This window comes from Filicampus tigris, chromosome 5 (genome assembly GCF_054856515.1).
Source record: "Filicampus tigris isolate MCC_2025a chromosome 5, RoL_Ftig_1.0, whole genome shotgun sequence".
Lineage (NCBI taxonomy): Eukaryota > Metazoa > Chordata > Actinopteri > Syngnathiformes > Syngnathidae > Filicampus > Filicampus tigris.
The window spans coordinates 23,984,249-24,011,133 of NC_141221.1; the positions used below are offsets into that span (position 1 = coordinate 23,984,249).

The following is a 26,885-nucleotide window of genomic DNA, read 5'->3' on the forward strand; positions in this document are numbered from 1 at the left end:
GCACCTGTACTGCTAATTAGAAGCCATACCTTGATTGAACATGTCCTTATGGTCAAATTATTTTCAATCTTTTCTAAATGAACCATCATTTTGTCCAAGCCTGTTTCATGACTTTGTTTTTTGAATTAATTATGTTGAACCACAATTTAAAAAAAAAAAATCTTTGTTTGTACTTTTTTTTTTTGTCACTACTATTTTTCTTTCATTAACAGAGGGGTACCACCAATTTTGTCTATTTGTGTAATAAAGAGAAATCAACCCAGTAAACCCCAAATCAATGTAATAGAAATATTTGTTGGTAGACTAGATCAGGGGTGGCGCAGCCCTCGAAGGCCGGTATCTTGCCTCTTTTCCATTTGTCTGTCTGCTGCAACACACCTGATTGAAATGATCATATAATCAGCAAGGTCCGCAGAAGCTGGATAATGATCCTGATCATTTGAACCAGGTGAGTTGCACCAGGGTGACATATAAAACATGCAAGATACTGGCCCACGAGGCCTGGAACTGCCCACCCCTGACACGACACGATGCGCCGCACCGCACCACATCCACCACACAGTCAGCCCCCTCAACAAGCAACCAGGTCCCCTTTAGGCTGTGGTGTTCATTACTTCAGCAGGTGGCACACCAGAAACCAATCGGTCACTCTCCCCTGAATTGATTGGCTGGCTGAGCTGGAGACGAGGGCCACCAGGAAGGCGCAGGGGGCGAGCGCCCGCCCACACAACTTATTGGCCATGAAACATCCTGGGCCATAACAAATAGATCGATAGATAAATAAATACTGTGTACTGTATATAGATAGATATATAAATAGACGCTGTAGACCAGGAGTCTTCAATCCTGTTCCTCGAGGGCTGATGTCCTGCCTGTTTTCCATCCCTCCCTGCTACAGATATTCACCAAAAGTCTGCAGAAGCCGGATAACGATCCTGATCATTTGAATCAGGTGTGTGTTGCAGCAGGGACAGATGGAAAACAGGTGGGACACCGGCCCTCGGGGAACAGGATTGAAGACCCCTGCTGTAGACCGACCGTCTGTCTAGACAGACAGAACGACCGATCGATAGGTAGGTACTGTAGACAGACAGACAGACCGACCGATCAATCGATCGATCGATAAAGGTAGGTGGGAGATTTTACCAAACCTTAGATGTATACAATGCAACCAATTCTGTAAGTTTACAAAGAGTACCTGTAAGACAGCTGTTGAGGCACATCTATGCTTCAATGGTGTAACAGTTACAATAGATATATTCTTTAGGGATGAACTGTATATTGTAAGTATGTTTTTTTTTAAAGGATGTTATGCAAACTTTATGCTTCTCGGTACAAAGACGACAAAAATAAATCTCACGCCGTCCCCGGTTATTTGAGGGATGAAAGATGGTTTACCAGAATTTTATCTGCCATCTGCTGAATTTGCTGGCCCTTGCTCTGGATGTCATCCTTCATTTTGGTCTCGCGTCGCTCAACAATCTCAAGCCTTTTCACCTGGTTCTCAAGTGTCTTTCTACCATCCTGTACACGCCCACACAAATGCAAACATCATTTCACATATTGGCATAATGGTTCGGGCAGTCTTTGCAATTTGGCTGCATCTTTAACTGTACAAAATCACTACATGTGCCTGCTTTAAATGTAAGTTCAAACAATGTTATCGGATTGCTTGATATTCAGTGTAACTCACTGCATTTCATTTGTAACCTGATGTGCTGCCAATGGGACATCAAGCCTACACTCCTCTGAAAAAGTGTGTGAGCAGCGAGACATCCAAAGATGATAAACATGAGACAAGAGATCAACATATCAGTTTTTTCCAGGTGCTTACATTTGAATCGGATAAACAACCTATAAGAAAAAAAAAAAACTACACACTCTTATGTGTTATCTATTTATTTAAACAAAATCATTGAAACATAAGACTTCCATCGTTTGCATGCAACCAATACATTCATCCTATGACACACTGACAACTCCAACCTTTTTTATTTTGTGACGTTTGTCAAGGATTTCATCACAGCTTCTTTGAGTTTTTTGGTGAGTGGTCTCCCCTTTATCTGTCAGAATTGACCCAGCCAGTCTAAAATATCCCCCTAGTGAACTGCTTTGTTGTTTTGACAGTGTGTCTTGAGTCATTACCAGTTTGTTTGTTTGTATCGATTTCTTTCTTTGCATTTACAAATTGTTTCTGTAAGTTCCTTTTTCGGTTTCTGTATAGAGTATATTTTGATGCTGCCATCATGTGTTGCATGCAGGAAGATTAATGAGCCTGTCCTATGCAAGCCCAAGCTATTTCATTACCTCCACCAAGTTTCACAGATGAGCTTCGCATTTTTGTGTCCATGAGCATTGACTTTATTTCTTCAAACTTTAACATTTCCATCACTTCTGTAAAAGTTATCTTTGTTTCATCAGTGCAGAATTTGTTTTTGCATTTTTTTTAATATTATCTCTGAACTTTTGGGCAAATTACAGCCTGGCCTTCATATTTTTCTTGCTTATAAGTGATTTGCAATCTTCTCGTGTAGTCTCTGCACATTTTTTTGAACCAACTCTAACAGTAGACTGTGATGTTGCGTCCGTTCGCTAACGAGAACTTTATCTTCGTTAATAATGACGTATAGTGATAGACAAAGTCTAGACAAGCAAAACCGAAATCTGAAACCGAGCATGTAGGCATTCAGCGCTATTCGTAAAAATTGTTGTGTATTTTTTTTTGTTTTTTAAAAGGTGCTCTCAGCTTTGTATCAGAATCAGTTGTAGTATTTGGATATAAATGTCTAAATGCTGATGTCTTGTCTCACATTCATATTTCAAAATAAAGCGTTGGCCTTATGGTTCAAATATTTTGGAGGTCGTGTTGCTCTAGTGCTTAACAGATAAGCAAGCCAGTTCTGGCTTAACACTATGAGCAAAAAGATTTCTTATACAGTGCTGCAAAGTAATATGATATGATAAAAAGAATAAGAGTGTTTGCTTATGTACCTCAGTCTCACGTAGACGCCTTCGCAGACTGTCATTGGAGTCCTCCTTGTTCTGTAGCCTCTCTAGATCTCGTTCCATGCGCTCTTTGGCCATCTTCATGCTATGAAGATGGTCTGTAGCTTCAGAACTGGATTTTAATGCCTAGGAATTAATGCTCAATGTCAATTCATTTTGTTTCATACCGGTAAATACAGTTCTTTCGCAACAAACAATTTGACCAATGACCACACATCTCACCTAATAACTACAAAAATTCCCCTGAGAATTTTGAATGGGCCTGATAATCAATCACTCAATCAATCAATCATTCAATCAATCAATCAATCAATCAAGTGGTCCATAAAATAACATAAAAGTGACAAAGAATAGGTGAAACAACTACAATCCATACAAGTATTCTCTCCAGTGCCTCCAGAGCACAGAGGTATACCTAACACTACTCCGCTCAGGTCTTACAAGAATACTTATTACTTCATTTTGTGAGACTATAAGTCTCATTAAAAATGTATATACAAGCTTTCTTATGACAGCATTCAATGTTGTTACATTGTTCTGCACAAACAGCAGACTAGCACTTGTCCAACGGGGAACCTTCAAAAGCAGCCTTAGAGCATCGTTGTATGCAACCTGCAGCTCCCTAAATTTAGATTTCGTGTATCGACACCACAGGGAGGCGATATGGAGTGGCATGCAGTAGGCTTTGAATAACGCTATTTTCACCATATCTGTACAAATTCCAAATTTTCACACAAGCAAATTTGCTTGTGCATACAGTTTGTGGTACTGCCTTTGAATGACATCATCGTCAGAGAGATCACTCCTGGTCAAACCATTTGTACCATATGTACCATTGACTTACGCTGCTAGCTAGGCCTTACAACCTTCACTACACGCTTTTTAGTATTAAACTTGATATCAAATTGCTCCCCGTATTCAGAACAAATCTTGAGCAGCTGCTGAAGGCCAGCAGAGTAGGGCGACATTGGTGACCAGATCATCTGCATAAAGTATATGATTTAACAACCTATCCCCCACCATGCAGCCTGTCTTACAGTTATTTAAACTTTGAGATAAATCGTCCATGGACAAATTAAAAAGCATGGGTGACAAAAGCCCACACTGTCTTACCCTATTGGTTACTTGGAAAGGATCTGACATCTCAGTTCCCCATCTAAGCTGCACTGTTTGATGTGTGTACCAAAACTGTAGAACATGGAATAAATAAGGAATTGTTGCAATTTTGTAAAAAGCTTGCCATGGTTAATGCGATCAAATGCCTTAGACTTAGAGGCATCCAAGAAGCACAGAAACAGTGGAGTTCTGACCTCTGTACTTACTTACTGCCTCCTTCAGGGCATGGATACACATTTCAGTTCCATGTTTCCTTTTAAAGACAAACTGCTCATCAGTAGTGACAAGGTAATGCTGAAGTCTCTCCAGCATGATTATCTCCATAACCTTAGAGATCACACTAGCCAACGCAATATGCCTATAGTTGTCAATACTGGAGATTTTCCCAGTTTTATCCTTGACCACGGGTACAAGTAGGACAGACAGCAGAGAGCTGGGCAAAAAAACATGCATTAGCATTGCAGTGAGACATAAGGCAAGTAATACTAGAACCCTGTGACTGGCAAATTTCAGATGTTCTGCTGTGATTCGATCCAGCCCACAAGATTTACTCATTGATAAATTCTTAATAGCATCATTTACCTCTCCAGTTGTAATGACATTATCAGGGGAAACGCGACCCAACCTGAAATGCCCAGTTCTTACACAGTTAAATACCGTAACTCACTGTAATGCTTTCTCCACAGCTCTGCAACATGGTCAGGCCCGGTAACTCCTTCAATAGCGGAGGACAGAGGAACTCTAGAAGCATTCATAACATGGAATATCTTTCCAAAAGTTGCACTTTTCAGCAGTTTTTGGGCTAATGATTCAGCTCTCAGATTGTTTTCAGTTCTTTTTATGTATCGCACAGCACATTTTAACTGCCTGTCAGACTGTTTCTTAAAATCCCATACAGGGGCAGACCTTGGCTTTCCTGCAATGACCCAGCTTTTAAAGGCCTCTCTTGCCTGTGATGATGTTTCCTCACATGCACATTCCATCCAGGTCGAACGTTAGGCTGTTTAAAACTTTTTTTTACAGAATGGTACACCTGAGTCCTTTAGTCCAGCTGCAATTTGATCATACAGTTTGCACAGAGCTTCATTATGACTTTGATTATCGCAGTCAATATTGCCACAGATCAAAGCATCATACGGAATGGGGATACTCCCGAGGCTCATTTCTGTTAAATATTGGTAGTACTGGAGATCACACTCCGTGAGCTTAGACCACTCTACTTTTCCAACATTAATGTGGTTGTTGCGTTAATTAATGTCTTAACGTTGGTAACCTCGCTACATTCAATGTGACAGAGAGCGACATATGATCTGTTGTTGCCATTCCATACAAGATCTCAACATGTTCTATACATTCATGAGCATCTGCAGAGCATAAACAGTGATCTAACCATGACGTTGTACTCCAGGCTTCACTCACATGTGTGCAGCTGTCACTTGGTGAAAAAAACCTTACTTGACAAGTTTAACTTACTATCTTGACAAAACTGTATCAGATACTGACCAAACATGGACTTCGTATCAGAAATATCCGCATTAAAATCACCAATGACATAAATGCTAGTACATTCACATTCCTCAATAAAAGAGCCAATAAAGGCCAGTCTTTGTACGAATTCAGCTTCATTGTCATGACATTCAAATGGTGTGTAAATAGTCAAAATAATGAACACATTATTATCACAGGCAACTTTAGCACTTATACACCAATCAGCATTCAATCTGATCACACTAACAACAGGATCATATTTCTTATGCCACATAATGGCCACACCTCCAAGTATTCTGCCTTGAACTATACCCTAGCTAAAGTCTGTAGTTGAATCTCCTGCCCCATGAAAGTCAACATGAACTGAATTAAGTTTGTCCAGGTCTTGCTTGCCGAGGAAGGTTTCCTGTAGGCACAAAATGTCATTGTTCTCAAGCAGTTGGTCTACAACTAACCGCCGGGCTTTATCCGTTGGATTTTGTCCAAGAGGCAATCCTCGAGTATTGTATGATACAACCCTCATGGAAAATTATTTACATTTCAGGCATATTCGGCTTTGCCTCTCCTGGCAGTCTGCGCTGATACCTTTTGTGAAGAATGTATTGCGAGTTGGGTTTGCCTAGTGGCACTATTTTAAACTTTGGCGTCAACAAAACGTAAAGTCTTACAATGGTCCAATTGACGACTGTTGCTAAAATGCTATCATTGCCGTGCTAACATAACAACAACAAAAACAACTCTACAGAACAGATAGAGACAGATTGATAAGGATTTAAACGTGACCTATGGTCAGGTACTACTGTGAAAGAGAATACCGTAGATCAAATACTAACATGCTGATAGTTTCTTTGCTAACATTTAACAAGATAGCAACCTCATCGGCAAAAGCGCTGCGGCACAAAGATAAAGGATTTTACATATTTTCCTGTGGTTACGTGCTATTTCCATTGGCAATTGATACAATGCTAACATGCTAACAGTTGTTATGAAGTTGTTGTTGTCATTATGTTAGGAAGACAAAAGCACAGAAAGCACTGAGGCAAAGCGATACGGATTTCACACTGGGTGCTGTGGTCAGGTACAATTACTGTAATATAGCAATCTGAATGGAGAAAATGCTGATGCACGTTGATGGATGAGCATTTTCATTCTGTCCTCTGTTCGGGTGCTATTTTCAAAGAGAATAGTTCAAATGCTAACATGTTAACAGTTGGTATGCTAACATATAGCAAGGTGTCACTTACTACAGAAAGCACTAGCTGAACTAGGGCAAAGCTAAGATGACGCCTAACTCTGTGCTAAAACTCTGAGGCTCAATAATGCTGTGATGGAGGAACAGCCAAAACTGACTGTTTTAATGAGGGAGGAGGGGCTGACGTTGATTAGCTGCACCTGGGTATATATGGCACCTGGGGACAGAGAGTCATGTTCTCCTGTTCACACGCAAGTATTTTTATAAATGCATGGACTGCAACTTTTCTTTTACACAATATTCCCCCATACAGATTTCCGACACACCTGTCGTGCTTAGCCCGTTAAGCCCGGGAGCGCATAACCGCGTTTCTACCACTAGACGCTGTTGCGTCTTTCTACCTTTCAAACCGGGGGAGCGGATACGTCACTGTCCTTTTTTAATCCAATTCTCCGTCTCTTAGCCAATTTAATGCATCAGAATATACACGTGACGGTGTCGCGACGCCGCGGAGGATGTCGTGGAATTTTTTCGAGCCGTAAATAGGCTAGATCGCCAGGATCGCCGGGAGCTCTGATTAAAGTAAGTAACGGCAGTGCTATATAGACGACGTGCACGACCAGTGGAACCAGTGGAACCAGTCGAACGTGATATGATATGGTTTGTAGACAATTACGATCTTGACGTCTTTGTAACAGAATAGAGGATGGTGATTACCACTCGATTTTTTTTTTAATTAAAATTGTGCCTCTCTTGCACTGACACATTATTTTTACATCTTCGATTGAAACAGTAAATAATAATAAATTCTGCCTGTGTGAAAGCCACATGTCTACGCTCTTTAATTCTTTTGGAATTATGCTACAGGGGCTGAGATATTAATCATTTTGAACTTCAGGTTTTCAAGGGTAATTCCAAAGGCGACCTTATGTTTTGGGAAGCTGTTGAGAAAGGCGCTTTAGGCCTTAATGGGTTAAGATGGGAATTAAAGGGACGTCAACGCAAACATTTTATTTTCAAGAATATGTTCTATGCAAGCCCACAAGTTGAAACGGGGCATTTTGATAAATATTGCATTTTTGGAATAAGTGTTAATGCACTTGTTTTTAGCCATCTCTGGGGGCGGCCATTTTGTCTTCTGTCGACTGAAAATGACATCACAACTGCTCACAACGACCAATCACGGCTCAGATTCAGAAAACAGGTCTGTCGTGATTTGGTCGTCGTGAGCAATTGTGATTGACAAAATGGCCGCCCCCAGAGATGGCTAAAAAAACTTGCATTTTGCTGCTTAACTTATATTCCACAAACGCAAAATCAATCAGAATGCCGCGTTTCAACGAGTGGGCCTGCTGGGAACATGGAAAAAAAAATGTTTGGGTGACTTCCGCTTTAACGCAGAAGGATTGGTCAGGGTACGGCCACATTTTAGGGATGCTTCACTCAGAGTGCATAGCTTTCATGAAGATGCGTAATTGACAAACTCAAGTCGATGGCAGAGTCAGCGCATCGATAAAAGCATGGCGCTGCACGCCTTTCCCCTCTTACGCATGTAGGACAAGATCTCCCAGAATGACTGGGTATTTCCTGCATATTTAACTGAGAATGTTCTCCTCCAACAAAATTATTGAGTGCACGTGACTCTTGCGAGCACACAGAGGCTTGGAGAACAAGAAAACATGTATGATATTTTCCAATGGGGAGGGCTTTTTGATTACAAAAATGGGCCATAATATAAGAGAAAGACAGAGAAAGACAGAGAAAGAATGAGGTCCCAGATGATAAACAAAGCTTTTATCCTCCATTGGGTTGTTTTCTACCTTTTGTTGAAGTGATCATGTGAATTATTAATTTCCAAACAAGGATTTTCTACCTTGGCAAGCTTCTCTTGAAGATCATGGAGCTTTGCCTGCTGCTCCAAATTGATCTAAAAACAAAATCACAGTTTGCAACACACACATTATCTGACTTTCTTCCGAATCCAGTCCGAAATTGTCTTGTGCTGTAAATAGGCTCGATAAAATACCTTTTCCAGCTTGGTGATTAGCTCGTCTGCCTCTGCTTTTCCTTGCTCTTTGGCCTGTGAACAAATAAATACAGTACATACGTGTCAGTGAGCCTCCTTTCAAATAATGACTACCATTGAAAAAAAATGTAAAAGTCAAAAGAGCATTCTTAACCCAAGTCTACAGGCATGAAATAAAAGGTCCAAAGTGAAAATGGAAAACCTTCTGCAACCGATGCTGATAGTCTCCGGCCTTCCTCTTCAAATCCTCACTGTTCTGCCGAGACTCTTTCAACTCTGCCTCATACAGGTCGCTACGACGACGAGCAGCTGACAGGTCCTCCTCCAGTTGTCGGATGGAAACTCGCATCTCCTCCAACTGGGCATGATATTCCTGTATGGAAACCAAATGATTTTCTAATAATAATTCTCTAAAACGTGGGGGGGGATTCCAAATATGAGATGATTATATTCAGTAGCACCTCCACAATTTGATAGTGGTCCAGTCAGCTAACTTAAAAAATTCACATAAGTTATACTTGCGTAATTACCACAGGAAATAGAATTGGAAATGGGTAACTGTTTGTCCCCGCTGTCGTTTGACCTGAATCCAGCTGGAAAAAAATCATTTCTTGTTAGACACTACTGCATCATTCATGTGAGCAGATACATAAATAAGTGATGCTGCTAACTACATTCAAAGTGAATAGGATGAAGAAACATTCGGAAATTTTGGACAGTTTGATAGAAAGTAATGTTGGGAGTAAATATGAAGCGCCATAGTCACTTAATTCACATGTCTGTCAAAAAGTGATAGGTCACAGCCTTGATCTATTTTCGGGGAGAGCATTGTCCTTATCAGGTTACAAGGCGCATTTGTGCATTCATCCCACTAATAAAAAGTAGCATCTCCTGACTCACAGGCTCAGCACGGAATTGGGCGAGTGAAGCTGGCAACAGCCGATGATAAAATTGCTAATAGAGTTGAGGAGGGGGATTCAATTTGGGGAAGGAAACAAACGAATATTATTACAAGTTTCTATGATGCTGCTACTCCTTAAATGTCCGATCAGTAGCCATTTTTACGATTAGATTCTGAACTCAACTAGATGTCACTAGCTTGTTTTTGGGCTGCTTTTTCCATCCCTCCATCCATTAACGAAACCGCTTATCCTCACAAGGGTCGGAGGCGTGCTGGAGCCTATCCCAGCTGTCTTTGGGCAGTAGGCGGGTGACACCCTGAACTGGTTGCCAGCCAATCTCAGGGCACACACAGACAAACAAACAGTCACGCTCACAAACACACCTTTAGGGGCAATTTAGAGCGTCCAATCAACCTACCACACATGTTTTTGGAATGTGGGAGGAAACCGGAGTACCCGTAGAAAACCCACGCAGGCACGGGGAGAACATGCAAACTCCACACAGAAAGGCCGGGGCCAAATTTGAACCCTATGCACTGTGAGGCGGACATGCTAGCCAGTCGACTACCGTGCCACCCCGAGCTACTCGTTGTCACATTCAATTATTTTTGTCTTTTTCTGTCATCATACTCCTATTTGTTGCCTGTGGGAATGCATGTTAAGCAATGACATTTGATAAACCACACTTGCTCATACACGCAATTACAGTAAAAACAAGCAGCAATATTATTGACACATTATGGACCTGCTAAATATGTGCTCAGAATGAAACCGTTGTGTGTCTTGCATACGTTACAGACATTCATGAATACAGCTATTTTTTTTAACAGTGAATCAATCCTCACTGTTTACTATTTGTTGATCCAATACTGCATGGCTTCTGCATGAAAATGCCGAACACTGCAGTCAAATGACGTGCGTGGGAGACAGATGCTTTTCAAGATGAAATGCTGAATTTAGCTGGGGTAAATACCAGTCTACGAGGCGCCAATGGCGACGCGGCGCAAGTAGCACTTGTATGAACACAGAACTTGACTCATAAATTTGAAGACACGTTATTGTTTGTTTTAAGAGGGTTTGTTCTAACATCCCATTGTGTTCAGTCACAGTTTTACTGATGATGTGACACTTATCGCCAACCACCTTGTGGAGTAACTGGAAGTCCAAGATGACGAGATAAGCAAATCATAGAGTTGATTCCCGACCGATGCTAGCGTCAGGACTTTTAGATGGTTTTTCATTTCAAAAATTGCAATCCAGGAGTCTGGCAGTTGTGATTAGATCTACTCTTTCTCTGTTTAACTGTCAAGATATTATTTCTTTCAGACAATGATTAGGAACACTTTTTAAGTTTAGTCCCGTGATGGCGAAGATAACCTGGTAAGAAAGAAGAGACACTGCTGACACACAAATCCTCTGCCAGTGCTTTCAGTCACAGTATATATTGGATAATTTCATGAGAGATGTATTTCTTTAGAGCATGTCTGAATGGAAAGCAGAAATTGTCCATAAGCAATCCCTTTTCTTTTTCAAAATCTGTCACTCTTGGTCAAAGGATCCAGATCCGAATCCAAATGGCCAGACTGGCCTAGACAAAGTTCTTCTTGTACTTAGTCTATCAAATATATCTCAAGACAAGCAATCCCCAACACTCCTGCAGAGGGGCCCCAGTATTCAACTAGCAGAACATAAGATTTGAGCCATAGCATTCTGATCGTCACCCGTTTAGCAATTTACAATCATAAAACAAAGTCATATGCAAGTGTGGGTTTAGTCAGTTACTGTATGTCTTGAACGCCTCTTCATGGCGGCAAGAAAGCATCTTCCCACTATTTGTTACTTCTTTTGCAAAGGCGGAGCAACGCACCTGCATACACAGTGGAGCAGTGCAGATTAGCAACACCCACGGATAAGGAAGTCTTTAGCCCCCTGATCCTTGGACAGTTTTAGCACTTGGAGTCACTCCTACATGTCCCAAATTTCACTTCTTTCACCGTTAGCAAAACAATTCCAAATTTACAGTAGTTTCTAGTTTGAGAAGTAACACTTGACTTTTTGGTGAGTTAGTTAGCTAGTCAGACAATACAGGGTATTTTAAAGATATCAAGAGATTATTGAAAAATAAAATAAAATGTGATTTGTATGCAGGACAATACCCCAGGTAAATGTGTCAACAGCAGAACAAAAACAAGTAGAAATGTTGCAAATAATGACAAAGCTTCAGTTAATATAGTGTTATATGCACAGCACAACTGATTGAATGAGAGACATAGTTTGCCAATCAAATCAGAATATCTTGGCTGATTTCAAGATGAAGAAGTGGTTGAAAATTATGTTTCTGAGGGAGTATGAACTAAGACCCAGCATCTCATCACGATCAGCCTGCCCACTGCATCAGAGCTCTCTTCACTCGTAGGTATAGGGCTCTCATCACCATAGCAACCATTGCACAATGTATTCAGTGCTTGGTAACCAGCGCTAGAGTTGGATGAAAAAAGGCTGCTTTTTCCAAAAAAAAACAAAAAAAACTGTAGGGATTTCTTGATACTCCCATAGTGTCCAGTGTGCTCTCATGGGTAAATACATACACAAACCTGCATACAGTACATGAACTCATTTGGTTTTGATAATTAAATGCCACATGCAAATGAACGTACAGTGTAACGTGCAGCGATGTTAACATTTGCAAACTCAGTGGACCAAGCAAAAATAATTGGTGCAATGTGTGGCACAACTTGTATCAGCAGATGGAGAAAGTGCTTCAGTCAGTCAATTTTCTTGAGTTAATGTTCCATTTCAGCCTTCCAAAAGTCCATCAGTCCTATCAATTCAGCAGCCAAATACATTTCACAATTCACCTCGTTATTTCCGTCACCACCATAAGAGGTCCAGCATCCATAAACACCAGTGAACCTGCTCCGTTAGCAGCAATACATGGCCAGCCCATAGCACTGCTTGATGCAGGATGTCTTGTGTTTTGGATTATGAGCTACAAATTTCTTTCTCTATATTTTTTATTCCATCCTTCTAAAACATGTGTTCCTTGGTGTCATGTCTAAAAATGTTTGATTCCTGTGCATTGATGGTGGTTCACTTCATGTTGAAACTCTGTATTTGCATTCATGAAGGTGTCTTTTGACAATGATACCACCCGTATACCGAGGATTCTGTGGTCACCATTTTTAGTTGTCTTACTGTGGAGTCATTGAAAAATACTCTTAGCTCAATAGTTATTGAAGGCAAATAAATTGAATATTCAAAATGGCCATGTCCTTCATCTCATATCAACCAAATAGAGCCTGTTTTTCCACTTCTGAAGTCAAAACAGAAGGAAGACCCACAAACCACAAGCCATCACCAATTCAAGGTGCTTGCAGATAAATTGGGAATTTGCTCTCCATGAACTCCTTAAAAATGGCTGTAACTCCAAAATGGTGATGTGATAATGCTGCAAAACCGGACTTTAAAAAGTCTGCAATGTAGTCTCACCTTGTCAGTTTAATTTCAAGTCGAATTAATTCAAATTTCCAAAGAAATATGGAGGTGTCTAAAGGCCAATTCATAAAATCTCCAAATGCTTCTGGAGCTTACTGCATCTAAAACACACAATCGCCTCAACGTTGGCAAAAGGACTGGATAATCCGCCATCGTACCTGTTCTTTGATTTCCTGAAGCTTGTTACTCTGCTCGCGGATGTCGTGGAGGAGCTGTAAAGCTTTGTCATCCTCCTGTGTCACCTCCATACGAGCTTGTTCCAAACTTCGCTTCAGACTCTGAAAGCAAGGGATTAAGATATAAGCGTATGGCTCGCCAAACGTTGCTCTGAGCAACTTTCACAGGCCTGCACTCGTTGTTCAAAACAAAAGTATAGACATATATGTGCATATACACGTATCCAGTTGGTGCAGAGCCACTGTATCTACATACACTGCATTCTGTTATGTAGGTGGCCAGGTCTTGTTCTAGGATAGTCCTTTGAGTCTCTGAGGCCTTCAACTCTATGTCCTTCTGCTGCAGTACTGACTCAAGGTCAGACATCTTCCTTTGTACGAGTAAGATCTCCTGCTCAACCTGGAAAAAAGAAAATGGCACCCAAATAATCCATCATGAGAGTTTTTACTGCTTAATTGAATGATTTTGGCTCCCACAGGTTGCTGCAGATACATGAATATTACTGAGACAGCAATTCCAAAGGATCCATTATGGGCAGCAAGTATAGTTCCAAATATTCCACCATTTTGTCCATTAAGTTAACTACTGTATGTATCTATGAAATACTTATAGGAGAAGGCAGGAGCAGTGGAATCAAAGTGTATGTAGTACCTGCTTCATATATTTGACTTAAAATCACATAAATGTCAATCATACCAATGTCGGCAGAGTAGTATTTATTATGCCAGTCAGTCCGATGCCTTAAAATGGCTTAAATCCTTCAGTTTCGTTATTAACAGAGTTGGGCAGTAATTTAACTCATTATATTTACTCCGTTACTTTTACTCAAGTAACTTTTTGGATAAAATGTACTTGCCAGAGTAGTTTTAATGCAACATACTTTTTTTTTACTCTTACTTGTGTGTGAGACTTCCTACTCTGTTCAACATTCAAATGTAATCACTAGTGAGGTTTGACTCCATCTCACCAATCAAACAGAGCCAGGCAGCCACATGACTGAACACGCCCTTTGCAGGCTTGTCAAAGTGACTGATTTCCATAAAGAACAACCAAAGAAGTGGAGGATACACCAGTATGTGACTAAAGTTTCAATGACAAGAATACCCCCGACCTCACATTAAGCCAATGTTTACATTCAAGTGTACGAAACTTAACAGTTTCATAACAAGCTGTCATCTGTGTCTGCCCAGACATTGAAATTTAGGTCTACAAAAGGTCAATTTAAATCCCCTCCACGTACGTCTCTCTCTCTCTCTCTCTCTCTCTCTCTCTCTCTCTCTCTCTCTCTCAGAGAAAGGTGCATTTATTTGTCAGAGACCTGCGCCAGGCTCTACCATGTGACTGTGTTTCACCAATCAAACGTAACCGTATGGCAGTCTCGTCACGTGACCATATTCAACTTTAGCTGCGGGAAAGAGTTGTTTTCGGATGAAACGAATCGAAAATGTCTACATCTGCAGCCTGTGAGAGACTTTTCAGTCATGCTGGACTCACTGCTAAACGATCACAGCTTCACTGCAAGAACCTTGAGAGCCAACTACTGTCAAAGCTTAATAGTGACTCACTGAGTCACTGAGTGATTCTTTGGGGGAAAAAAATGTTTTGCATGTTTTGTCACATACACACACGCACGCACTCACACACAGTTTATACGAGTTCATGGGCTACTTTGTTGTTCTGCCTGCGGAGCCTGTTGAAAAAAAGTACACGGGATGAAATTTTGTGCTACTTGTGCTTAATTTATTTCTTTTATGTATACTATTATTATTATTTTATTGTTTATTAAAGTACTTGAATTTACTTTAACATTATTTTAAGCTATTCTTTAATTAAATGTAATTTATTTTATTGATTGGATGGACTTTCATTTGCATGAAGATGATTATTTTGTATTTTTGTTTGAATGGTTGTTTTGAAAAAAAAAGAGACGTTGCTACAGTTACACAGTGCTTGAGTAGTTTTTTTCACAAAGTACTTTTTTTACTTTTACTCAAGTAATTATTTGGATGACTATTTTTTACTTCTACTTGAGTCATCTTATTCTGAAGTAACAGGTAGGTAGCCAAACTGTCAAACGTGCATCTTTCAGAATACATACTGTTGAGTCTTTCCCACACAGACCCGTACACCCCCGCCCCACACACACACACACACCAACTATGTAGGTATGTGACCCCCCAAAAATTAAAGAACTTGTTTGTTTGTTTTTTAATCAGCAAGACCAATGTCACTTAAAATAGCCTGGAGAAAAATGGGAAAATTTTGTTGATGGTGGTGATTTTGTCAATATGTTAAGGATTAAGGGAGTTATGACATTTTAACGACTTCAAAAAGCAGGCAAAAAATTACCTCTTGTTTCAAACTCAAAACAATAGAATGCCCTGTGGTCCGTTTTTAAGAAATGGAATAAACCTGAGACCTTGAGGCCAGAAATTTTCCTTTAGTGTGGACCGAATTGTAAAGAAGAGACAGCACAAGAAAGTGTATGATTTCACAAGCTGAGTAGTTATAATTATAGTCAGTCAATTAATTACATTAATTGATATAATTAGTTCGGAATGATAAAAAATGTTGGCACCGTATCATCCTCTTCAGCATCGTACAAATTGGATGTATCTTGGATGTAGTTGAGATACTGTACGTTGATATAAAAATATGAAGCAAGCTACCTTTGAGCACTTTTTGGGGGGATCAAAGCTGAGTTATTCCGCCATGCCTGCGAGATACATCCAAGTCCTGTATGAAAATCATCAAATTGAAAACGAAGCAATAGAGGGGATTCCACTGTACGTCATATCTAAAAATAGAGGCGGAAAACTTTTTTTAACCAGCCAGAGTGCATTTTTCTGAGAGGAGCGCAAACAGACCTGCATGACTCACACAAAAATGGGGTCACAAGTGATGGTGGAACTGGGTCCACTCCACTGTCACATACCTCAACTATGGTTGTAGTGTAACTTGGCTACCAGAAAACTAAATAGCCTATACTTGATCAATAAACTTGGCCAGCAGGAAGCATCTTCATTCATGCATTTTGGTGAATAAAACAGTTCAATATTTCTTTTGTTAGACACTATGCATGTAGTGTTGTTCTAAATATTTAGGTCACAGAAGGTACCACTATCCTGGTGTTCTGGTGACTCTATTTTGAGGAATAAATTCCTTATTGATATTTTTTCTGTAAACAAGCCGAATGACTTAATAGAATTTCACTGAATAATGCAAAAATATTTCATTTTATTTATTTTGGGGGGTGGGGGGTATTTTTTATATTATAAAGATTGTATTTATTTATTATTTATGTTTTAGTTACAGAGTCGTTGCACAATTACTGAATTTGCAAAGAAATATTTTTAACCTTTGCTCTGATGAAAAAAATACACATCCGAAATTACTCAACAGTTACTCAGTACTTTCATTGAATACTTATTTATTCTTACTCAAGTAATTATTTGGAGGACTACTTTTGACTTTTACTTGAGGCTTATTATTCAAAAGTAACGGTAACATGAGCTACCCAACCCAACTCTGGTTATAGTTTTTGTATCACTGGAGAATTGTGTTCTCTGAAATGCCAAGCAAAGACACTATACCTGTGACATGTGTCCAGCAATTCCGACAGTTTTGTTTAGAGATGGTCCCAAAGGGGGTGTTGTAATAGAGAACTGGTAGTTGCTGTCACTGTTCTGATGGAGAGAAAGATGAGACATTAACACAAAATGAGAAACATGTGGAATAAGTGACCTAGAGTACACAGACCTGTTAATATGCCCGTTTCTATCAGTTTACCAGTTTATATCATCATTTTTATGATATAAAAAAGGAGACCAGGACAATGAAAATCAAATATACCAGGAGTGCTCAAGCCTGGTCCTCAAGAGCAGTGTTTTTCAAACCGTGTTCCACGGCACACTGTTGTGCCGCCAGATATTGTCAGGTGTGCTGTGGGAAATTATCTAATTTGTGTGTCTGTGCGGTCTAGCGCCTGGCAGCGTAATCATGTCTTTACTACATTGTAGTACTCTTCCATACCAGCAGGTGGCAGCAGCAGCAGCAGGTAGCCAATTGTCTTTGTTTAGAGACAAGCGAATTAGCAAAGCATGTTTATACAAACAGGCCCATGTTTCACACTGAGTAAGTATCAATATGAAACAGCATAAAATACTTTTTTCTTTGCGTTTATTTATTTCCTATTCAAGACGTTATGATATAACATCATTCTTCAATGTTAAAAAAATGCTTATATAAACAATATAACACTTATATTGTTAAAATAAGCTTTTTTTTTCACAATTTCAACTGCTGGTGTGCCGCAGGATTTTTTTCAATGAAATAAATGTGCCTTGACTCAAAAAAGTTTGAAAAACACTGCTCAAGAGCCCTTATACAGCCTGTTTTCCATCTCTTGCTACGTGAACACACTTTATACAAATGATCACAATCGTTATCAGGCTTGTGCAAAGCTTGGTGAAGAGCGGATGATTGGATCAGGTGTGTTGCAGACAGGGAGAGATGGAAAGCAGGCTGGATAGTGGCTCTTGAGGACCAGACTTGAGCACCCCTGAAATATAGTTTAAAAAAAAAAGTGGTCTTAAAATTGGCAATGTGTACAGATCATATGTCTTACGTGTGACAACAATGTATTGTATTCCTCTTTTGTGTGGACTGCCCTATTAGAAAAATGAAAAGGGACCATTCAGCATCATGGAATGCTTCCAATTTCAGTGTGCTCTCAAGGCGTTACCATTTTGAACAGCAATGAGGGATTTCAAAGTGGATGCAGCTTTTCAAACTCAATTATTAGCCTGCTCGCTAGGCTTCTCCTAAGAAGTTACATTTCAGTCAACCGTAACAATTAACCAGTAAACATTTTTTTTTGCTGTTCAAGAATAAAAAGAACACTTTTTTTTGTAAAACAGCACATTTCAAAATATAAATTAACAATAATAAAGTTCAGCAGATTTTAGCAACACAAATAGCATTTCCAGCTTACACTGGTGTATTAACCATTACAGAAAAAAAATTGGTATCAACACAATTTCAACAAAATCAATACAACACAAACAACAACAACAACAACAATAAAAGGTCCCATGCCATCAAAATCCAAAATTTGTTTGACATTAGGGTGACCATATGTTATTTTCAAAAAAGAGGACGCTCGCTTTGAGATACTGAAATCATACTCAAAGATGCCATACATAATAATAATAATAATAATAATCTGATCATTTTAAAATAGGGCTGCACGATATTGGAAAAACATGCAATATATGGATGTTGCATATTGCAATATCATTCCATCGCATTTCAGCAGCAAACAATTTTCTAATGCACTCACTCCACCTCTGCTTCGTCGCACAACTTGTCAGTCAAATTAAACATATGCTAATTGGTCCTGTGAAAACCAGTGAAAGTGGACATTTTCACAACAACATTTGAGGGCTGGAGACCGTTGCTTCGCACTGGTCAGTCCACCTCAGAGTGCTCAATGAGCAGCCGTGAGGTCGCCGAGTGTCACCATTGAGGTGATCCCCCACCCCCCAAAACAGCACGAAAAACAATCCTCCTGGACGACTGGATCGTTCGTAGAACCGTGTCTGCCTCAGAGCTCACCGTAGCCGGCCACAATTCCGCCGTTGGACGATATTTTCCATATCAAATGGAGAACAGCAAGCCAATCAGAGCAAAGCCTATTGAATATTTTTTAATATAAATGAGAAAACAGCCTGCTCACAACCACAGGCAATTTTGACCGAACGAAAATAGCTTGAAAAAGGGCATCATGGTCATTTCCAACCCAAATTATCTGGCAAACACCTTAAAAGGTCAACAAAGACTATTTTAAAAATAATGTGGCATGCAACCTTTAAGGAAGCATGCCACATTGTTTTACATTGGGTGTTGGTCTAAAACACTGAGCACTGTAATTTGGATGTAAAAACAACACTGCCAATCAACATACAAGTAAAAACACCACAGCAACAGTGAAGCATGGTGTAAATATCCTGCTTTGTGGCTGTTTTCTTCGAGTGGAACTTGTGCCTCAGTCAAGGTGAAGGGAATTCTGAACAGTTCCAAACAGAGCTGGGCATTCCCCTTTGTGACGGACCGGTCCATCTTTCCGCCTATGACGGATGCCCATTTTGCAGGTGATACATGAAAGACAGAAAACTTCAAAAATAAACAGTCTGAGCATAGTCAGAAGCCCATTTTTTCCGTCTATGTCATCGTCTACCGTCGTCCGAGGCTTTTTGACAGCTCCAGGGTCCTAAGATGAGATGCATTTAATTCTGCCACGGTGAGTCTTTCCTTTTAAATATCGCTCGGCAGGGGTGGGATCTAGTGGAAGTTGGTCAATGTTAGTAGACGGAAACGAAAAAGGAAGCCCGTTTAAAATGATAGGCGGACCGGCCTATAGGCGATTAATATTTGGTCCGGTCAGACAAAAAGGCGGATAGATGGACAGCGGAAGGGTACCCCTGGCTGCAGGTGGAAGGCGATAAACGGACCAGGAAATTTTTGCAAAGTGCCCATCTCTGGTTCCAAATACCAAAGAATATTGCCCCAAAGTGTTCAGGTTTCCACTAGAAAGCAGAAGATGAAAAGAAATGTCACTTTTCAGCATGGCAATCGCACAACACGGTGAAAAAAGTGCTGTACTTCATTTGCACATGCCAGAGTGTGTGCTTATGTACTGCATTAATGCAGGCATGTATGCATAAGCGTAAGTGCAGTTGTTTATACGAGCAGGTCTATATGTTGACTTTTTTCCTTTTCTTTTACATACTACATACAATGAAATGAAAATCAAAACACGCAAAGAACAAGGGGTAGGACGAGATAAAGTTCTTTACTTCTTTTTTTTTTTTCTTTTAAATGTTTTCTACTTTTGATTAAAATGATTTTTCATCTTTTTATATGTTCAATAAATAAATACAATAAAATAAACACATGATTTATATATGTTTAAATGTGGTACCGGTATATAGTGGTAATTTTCCCTTGTCCTCAAAACTAAAACGAAACGTGTTGGATTAACACATTTGAATCACACGCAACCGATGTACATGCTCAAACTAAGTAAATCCAAAGTATTTTTATTTTTAAGAGGAATACTTCACCAGAAGACTACTGACATTTTGGTGTTGCCCAGTCAGAACCCAGACCTGGATCCAATTGAAAATGTGTAATTTATCTGAAGAGTGCTGCACAAAGTATGTCCTTGCAATCTGACAGATTTGGAGCACTATAGCAAGGAATAGCGGGCAAATATTGCCAAGTCAAGATGTGCCTTGCTGATAGAAAATTACTCTGAAAGACTGTAAAAGTGCAGTAACAAACCATAAAAAAACGACTTTCACAAATTACTTGTTTGGGGCATGCACAGCAAAGCCGCATTCTTAGGAAAAAAAACGTCTCTTCTAATGATGAATGAATTGACGTTAAGAAATTCGTACAATAACTACATCAGCTAATTTGTTGACCTTGGTTAGTGATGCTCAGTGTGCTGTAGGAGATCCTTATTGAGTTGGCAAAACAAACAAGCCCCTATTTTTAGCTGAGAATTGCTCGAAATAGGTTGCTCATGGTGATATAACAGTGTTTTCCACCACCACTGGATATATTTAGCAGGATGCGTGATCAAGCGCAAGGCAGAGGAATGATGAACAGAATATTAAAAGCACACTCTCTCCACCCACTCCTCCCAAGTGGAACATGCTCATCTCCGTCTTAAGTACGAGGAGGACATTGTCGAAACGGACTGTTCTTGGTGGTGCTGGCTGTTCCGAAGCACCGTCTCTCTTTGTGACTGTGTTCTTTCAGTGCATGTGTTCAGTCTTCTGTGCGCCGTCTGTGACCAGCAGGAGATAAACAACATGCGGTCCAGGAGATCACAGGCAGTAACCTCCGTGTCAAAACAAAAGACAAGATGCACTTTTTAGAGAGAAAGAATAAATCACGTTGACTTCTTCTGTGAAAAGTTGCCCATAAATGTGACGTAACTGTGCTCAGGAATCACTTGGGGGCAGCACAAAAGCAAACATTCACCCCTGCAAAACATTTTGACCGACACTTAAAGGGGAAGTCAACCCAAACATATTTTTTTCAAGAATATCTTCTATGTAGGCCCACTACTTCAAACAAGGCATTCTGATAAATATTGCTTTTGTGGAATAAGAGTTATTCCACTTGTTTTTAGCCATCTTAGGGGCGGCCATTTTGTCACTTCTGTCGACTGAAAATGACATCAGAGTTGCTCAGGGCTTAGGTAACGACCAATCAGCTGAGCCCTGAGCATCTGTGATGTCATTTTCAGTCAACAGAAGTGACAAAATGGCCTCCCTCTGAGATGGCTAGATTTTGCTGCTTAACTCTTATTCCACAAACACAATATTAATCAGAATGCTATGTTTCAACTAGTGAGCCTGCATAGAAGATATTCTTGAAAAAAAAAATGTTTGGGTTTCCTTCTCTTGAAAAACCTTTCCTGCTGCAGATTTCTGTAATGTATCTGGCATAATTTCAGATGGTGCGCTTCCTCAGTGTTAAATGACATATTGTATGTGCGTGCCCTCTTCCCAATCCATTTGTTCACCCTCATGTAATGTCTCTGATTATAAGGACAAAATGACATGTCCTCCCACAACACAGATGTTGGACTAGAGTGTTTGGCTCTGAATCTCGGCTCTACTTCATCCCAAAGGTGTTTGACTCAGGCAGTCATGTGTTTAGGGGCCGAGCTTTTTTAAGACGGGCACAGCCAAGGCTAGAGTGGCGGCCTTCCCCAAAGTGTTCAAATAAAGTTAGAAGCACTGTCCAAGCTGTCTTGGTTGGATGAGGAATTATCACAAGCCCTCTTTGAACAATTGATAAAGATGTGTTTCTCATTACGTGACATTTTAAAGAGGAATGAAATTAATAGCTGATTGATGATGGTTCGAACCATCACGACACCATATCAAATCACATTTGGACTGGTGACCAAGGACCATTGATACTTTTGTTTTGGTTTGTTTTTATGCAATATATATGCAAGTGATGTAACTGCAGTGCATAAGAGGCTCCTCAAACATAGTTTGTTGATGTGATCCCATCAACAACACAACAAAAACGTTCACCACAGCCACCGATGAGGAGGTCGCTTTTGGTAGGTTGAATAATGTGTTGGCGTGTGAGTCAGCGATGGCGAGGAGGAGGGAAGTGGAAAAGGGTTGCATCCCAGTCTGTTGTGTGGCCCGAGTCCTGCATTGCTGTTTGGGCTGTAAAAGGCAAAGAATACACTGTCGTTTGTACCGATAGCACCCAAAGACTGTGCTAACGGGCCCCCCTGCTGGATACTCAAGTTTGATCTTTCACGTCACCCTCCGCACATGCCATTTAGTTAGGGCAGATCTGAAATGGACTTCAATCAACTCCTATTATATGCAAACCAGGAACCATGCTTGAAGAAGTACTCTCATTATGTCCATCCACATACCAAAACGCTTACACAGCCCTGATCAAATGCCAGCTTTTTCGTGGTTTAAAAAAACAGACCAAAATAAATCATTTCAAACATTTTTGTCCTATGGCTTGCACAACGCAATTGAAAAAAAAAAGAAAACTTTTCAAGAAGTGAAGTAAAAATAAGACACTGAGATCATGTGGCTGCACAAGTGCACACACCCTCTTCTAACATCGGATGGGGCTGTATTCAGAATTATCCATTGTGTATCCTTGTCACATTCAAACTCACCTGTCACCGTTTAAAGTACCTCCGATTAAGCCCACATACCGTGCGGATGTTCCGGTATGCTTTTTCGGACATTTCTTTTGATTTTGAGCAAAGACTGAAGGTTTTGTACTAATACTGACTGATTTTTGGAATGGTTCATAATTGCCTCCAACTTGACAACTATAATAGTCCAGTTCCAGATGAAGCAAAAAAGCAAGATGCCGCCACAACCACGCTTCATGTTCGTATGGAACACCTTTTGGTGATGAGCAGTGTGTTGTGTTTGTGAAAATGACCGACCAATCACGGCTTTGCTTCAGAAAACAGCTGAGCCGTGATTGGTCGTGACCTGAGCCCTGAGCAACTGTGAGGTCATTTTCAGGGCCAAATGGCCACCGCCTGAGAAGGACAAAAGCGGGTGGATTTTGCTACTTTTCCTATTCCACAAATGAGAACGTTAATCAGAATGCCGTGTTTAGACTGGTAAGGCTGCATCGAACACATTATTGTAAATAAAATGTTGTGGTTGACTTTCCCTTTGACTACGGTTGCATCCCAAAAGAGTGATATCATTAGTGGTTTGGGTCATGCCTCTAACTTGTAGAATTATGAGTTGGTTTTCCACACAAGCACTCAGGTTCGGTTTTATCAAGCCTACGTGCACGAACTGATGAAGACTGCTCAGATGAGAGGAAAAACATTTTTTAATTACGAGAACAGTCAATTGCGACTGAGTCGATGGCCTGAGAGTGCTGAGGTCACATGTATGGTGGGAAATATTTGCAAAATGATTTATCTTGGTTTCATTTGTTATTTTGACAAAAACTTGGCAGTGTATAAGACTTTTTTTTATATCCACTGTATTTGATCCAGTCACCAATTACCTTAATTGCTAATTGCTATGTGTTGTCAATCCTCTAATATCAAGCAGGAGAAATGAACTGTTCTCGCACATGACGAGGTTGCTAAGACATGGTTGTTTGCCAGACTGAATTTGTCTGTGTGTGTGTGTGTTGAGTTTTGGGGGAATATTCACCAGCCACTTCACTGATACCTGCTGAGATAAAGTACTACATTACTATGAAATATTTGAAAATGCAGCACAGTTCTACATCACTTCAAACTGAATGCGATGAAAAAAAAAAAGCCCCCACCGCTCCATCAATTACAAAACGAACACTATCATGAAGACCTTGTGTCAGATGATATCCCATTCGATTGTGCAGGTGAACCTAATCAAGTGGCCCATGGGTGTACTTACACAACCATCATGAATTCCAATGGAAAACAGGACAGGTGTTGGTTTTCAAGAGAGGCTCTGGAGGAAATAACAATTGAGAACATCGAATGTTCCCTTTCTCTTGCCTCCCATCTACTCACCCGATATAATCGGGTCTAAAACGTCTCGACACAATTCCGTGTGTGCCGTGGCAAATATCTCGAACCACAAACGTGGAATGGAATCATCAAAACATTACACCATCAAATAAACACGTTTTCAGTCACATATACCGAAAGTCCAGCTCCAACAATGTTTGAATGTACGTCCCGTCATTATAGCAATGATCAACAACTTTCGCTTTCCCACACTCACGATCTTCTTTCGGAAAAGATGCTGTCATTTGTGATCGTGCTGAATAAGCACCAGAGAAGCAGCAAGCTACAGTATCTCTCCACTCCCCTTTGCAATCCCGCTGTTACCATAGAGATACTTTCCTCCAACCACAGTCTTCAGCTCGTGACTTTTTCCTTCAGACTTTTCCAGAACTGGACAGAATGACTTATTCGGACTCTACTGTGTGATGGATGAGCAGAGTCCGCACTCACTTCATATCAAAACTTCTCCGATCGCGCCATCGCTGTGTGTAACGTGAACTCAAAACTGACAGAGTGGAGCCACCTCGGGGGAGCGATGGCAATCTGTGTAAGTGTACGCAACAGTAAGCTGAGCGCTGAGCTAAGAAGCAAACCAAGACAAAGCATCACAGTCGTGACCAAAAGGAGAAGTGCCGCACAAGATTGCTGCGACAACCCGATGCCATCCTGAAAACAGTGGTGTGAGTCAAGCAATCCGCCAGGCAATAGACACAGGATGGTAAAGGAGACGATGCTCGGCGTCTTAATTCAACGATCGGATAACGCTTTGCTTTCGGCGAGTCTAATTGAAGTAAGAGAGCACGGCACTTACTCGGACTGCTGCAGCTGAAACCTTTTCCCCGGTGCTCCTTAAACACGGTACCTCCTCATCCGGTACACCCGTTCATGAGGGGGTCTCTGTCAGAAGGCACCAGCTAGACTGAGAGCTCGGCTGGTTCATCAAATTTGTGGGTGACATCCTCACTGAGGAGAGAGAAGAGAGGAGAGAGTGAGCTGGACTGCTGAGCGCCGTTTCCGGAGAGATAGAGCGGAGGAAAGGGGGATGGCATTGTGGAGAAATGCAGTGGCTCGGTGATCACGCAGAGGTGTCTCTCGCTCTCTCTCCCGTGTCACTGGCTCACCGTTCACCACCTCCCACCTCCCCCTGTCAAACTATTTGCTTGCTCTCCACGCTGCAGCAGCTGTCACTAATCACATTCATGTATGCAGCTTGAAACGCTGAGCCAAGAGCAAGCTAAGAGTCGTCGCAAACTACTGTACACTGTAAAAATGAAAGTATGTTACTGGCGGTCGTTTTCCACGTTATCTTACTGCACCTGGAATTGAAAGTAGCCTATAATACTGTAAATTGATATCCAGTTCGCTACTGTGGGTTACTGATTACACTATATTACTGGATTATTGCTGCCAGTAAAATACGGCAATTCAGGTGATGCAGTAAAATACCTGTAATTCTTATTTTGTTACAATAAATATCTCTAGTCTGACAGTATGTTGTATTATTTCAAATAAAATATTTTCTCATAATTTCAAAAGCACAGAAATTAATTTTAAAAAACAAGTCTAATTTGTGCATTTTTGACCGTTTCAAATCGTTTCAACTTTAAACTGTTTATCTCATCTCTATCACTTTTTTTTTTCAAAATAAAATCAGACAATAAAAAAAAAATTGTTTGTTTGTTTTCCTTCTAATTTGCACTTTCTTGTACAGATTCAAACCATTAAACTGTTCAGTTCATCCCTATCACACATTTTAAAAAAAAAATCTAAATAAAATCCCAAATTCTTTTTTTTTTTCCATGAGAGGTGGGGTCTTTCCAATTTGCACGTATTTGGACCGTTTCAAACATTCTAACTTTAAACTGTTCAGCTCAATCCCTACCACAAGATGTGCAAAATTTCAAAATAAAATCCAATAAGGATTTTATTTGTTTTTACAGTTTTTACCAGCTCAAACCGTTTTAACTTTAAACTGTTCAGATAATTTCAACTCATTTAAGTATTTCTACTTACTTTTTTTTTAATTTCAAAATAAAAGCCAATAATTAACCTTTTTTTTTACCTCTAATTTTCAGATTTATTCACTGGTTTAAGCCTTTTCAATTTCAAACTGTTTAGCTCATTGCTATTACAATTCTTTTTATACAATTAGTAAATAGTAAGGCTATCAAAGTTAGTACGTTTACCTTGAATATTAATTTAAATGTTATGTGTCAAAAAAAAACAAAAATTAACTCAGTTAACACATTTTTTAAAAATTCCAGCACCTCGCCGCAACCCTGTACAGGATGAGCGGTGTGGAAGATGACAATGAGGGTCGCTGATGGTGTAGAGCAGAGGTTGCCAACCTTTTTTCTGCCACAGACCGGTTCATACAAGTCTAGTTCT

The 26,885-nt window shown here is 40.2% G+C and overlaps 1 protein-coding gene across 6 annotated transcripts in view; it reads right to left on the reverse strand.

Moving 5' to 3' along the window:
* citb (citron rho-interacting serine/threonine kinase b) overlaps positions 1 to 26,885 on the reverse strand; it is a 68,635-nt gene that overhangs the window by 31,926 nt on the left and 9,824 nt on the right. For 4 of the 6 annotated variants that reach the window (XM_086030262.1, XM_086030261.1, XM_086030259.1 and 1 more), the window contains exons 1-9: positions 25,309 to 25,606; positions 16,996 to 17,088; positions 13,658 to 13,801; positions 13,384 to 13,503; positions 9,031 to 9,201; positions 8,829 to 8,882; positions 8,676 to 8,729; positions 2,992 to 3,132; positions 1,399 to 1,524 (exon numbers count right to left, since the gene is read on the reverse strand). In XM_086030262.1, the coding sequence (XP_085886388.1) occupies positions 1,399 to 1,524; positions 2,992 to 3,132; positions 8,676 to 8,729; positions 8,829 to 8,882; positions 9,031 to 9,201; positions 13,384 to 13,503; positions 13,658 to 13,801; positions 16,996 to 17,004 (819 nt within the window). In that variant the 5' untranslated portion in view covers positions 17,005 to 17,088; positions 25,309 to 25,606. Of the gene's footprint in view, positions 1 to 1,398; positions 1,525 to 2,991; positions 3,133 to 8,675; positions 8,730 to 8,828; positions 8,883 to 9,030; positions 9,202 to 13,383; positions 13,504 to 13,657; positions 13,802 to 16,995; positions 17,089 to 25,308; positions 25,608 to 26,885 lie in introns of those variants that run through there. The other 2 variants (XM_086030255.1, XM_086030256.1) reach the window with 2 other exon arrangements.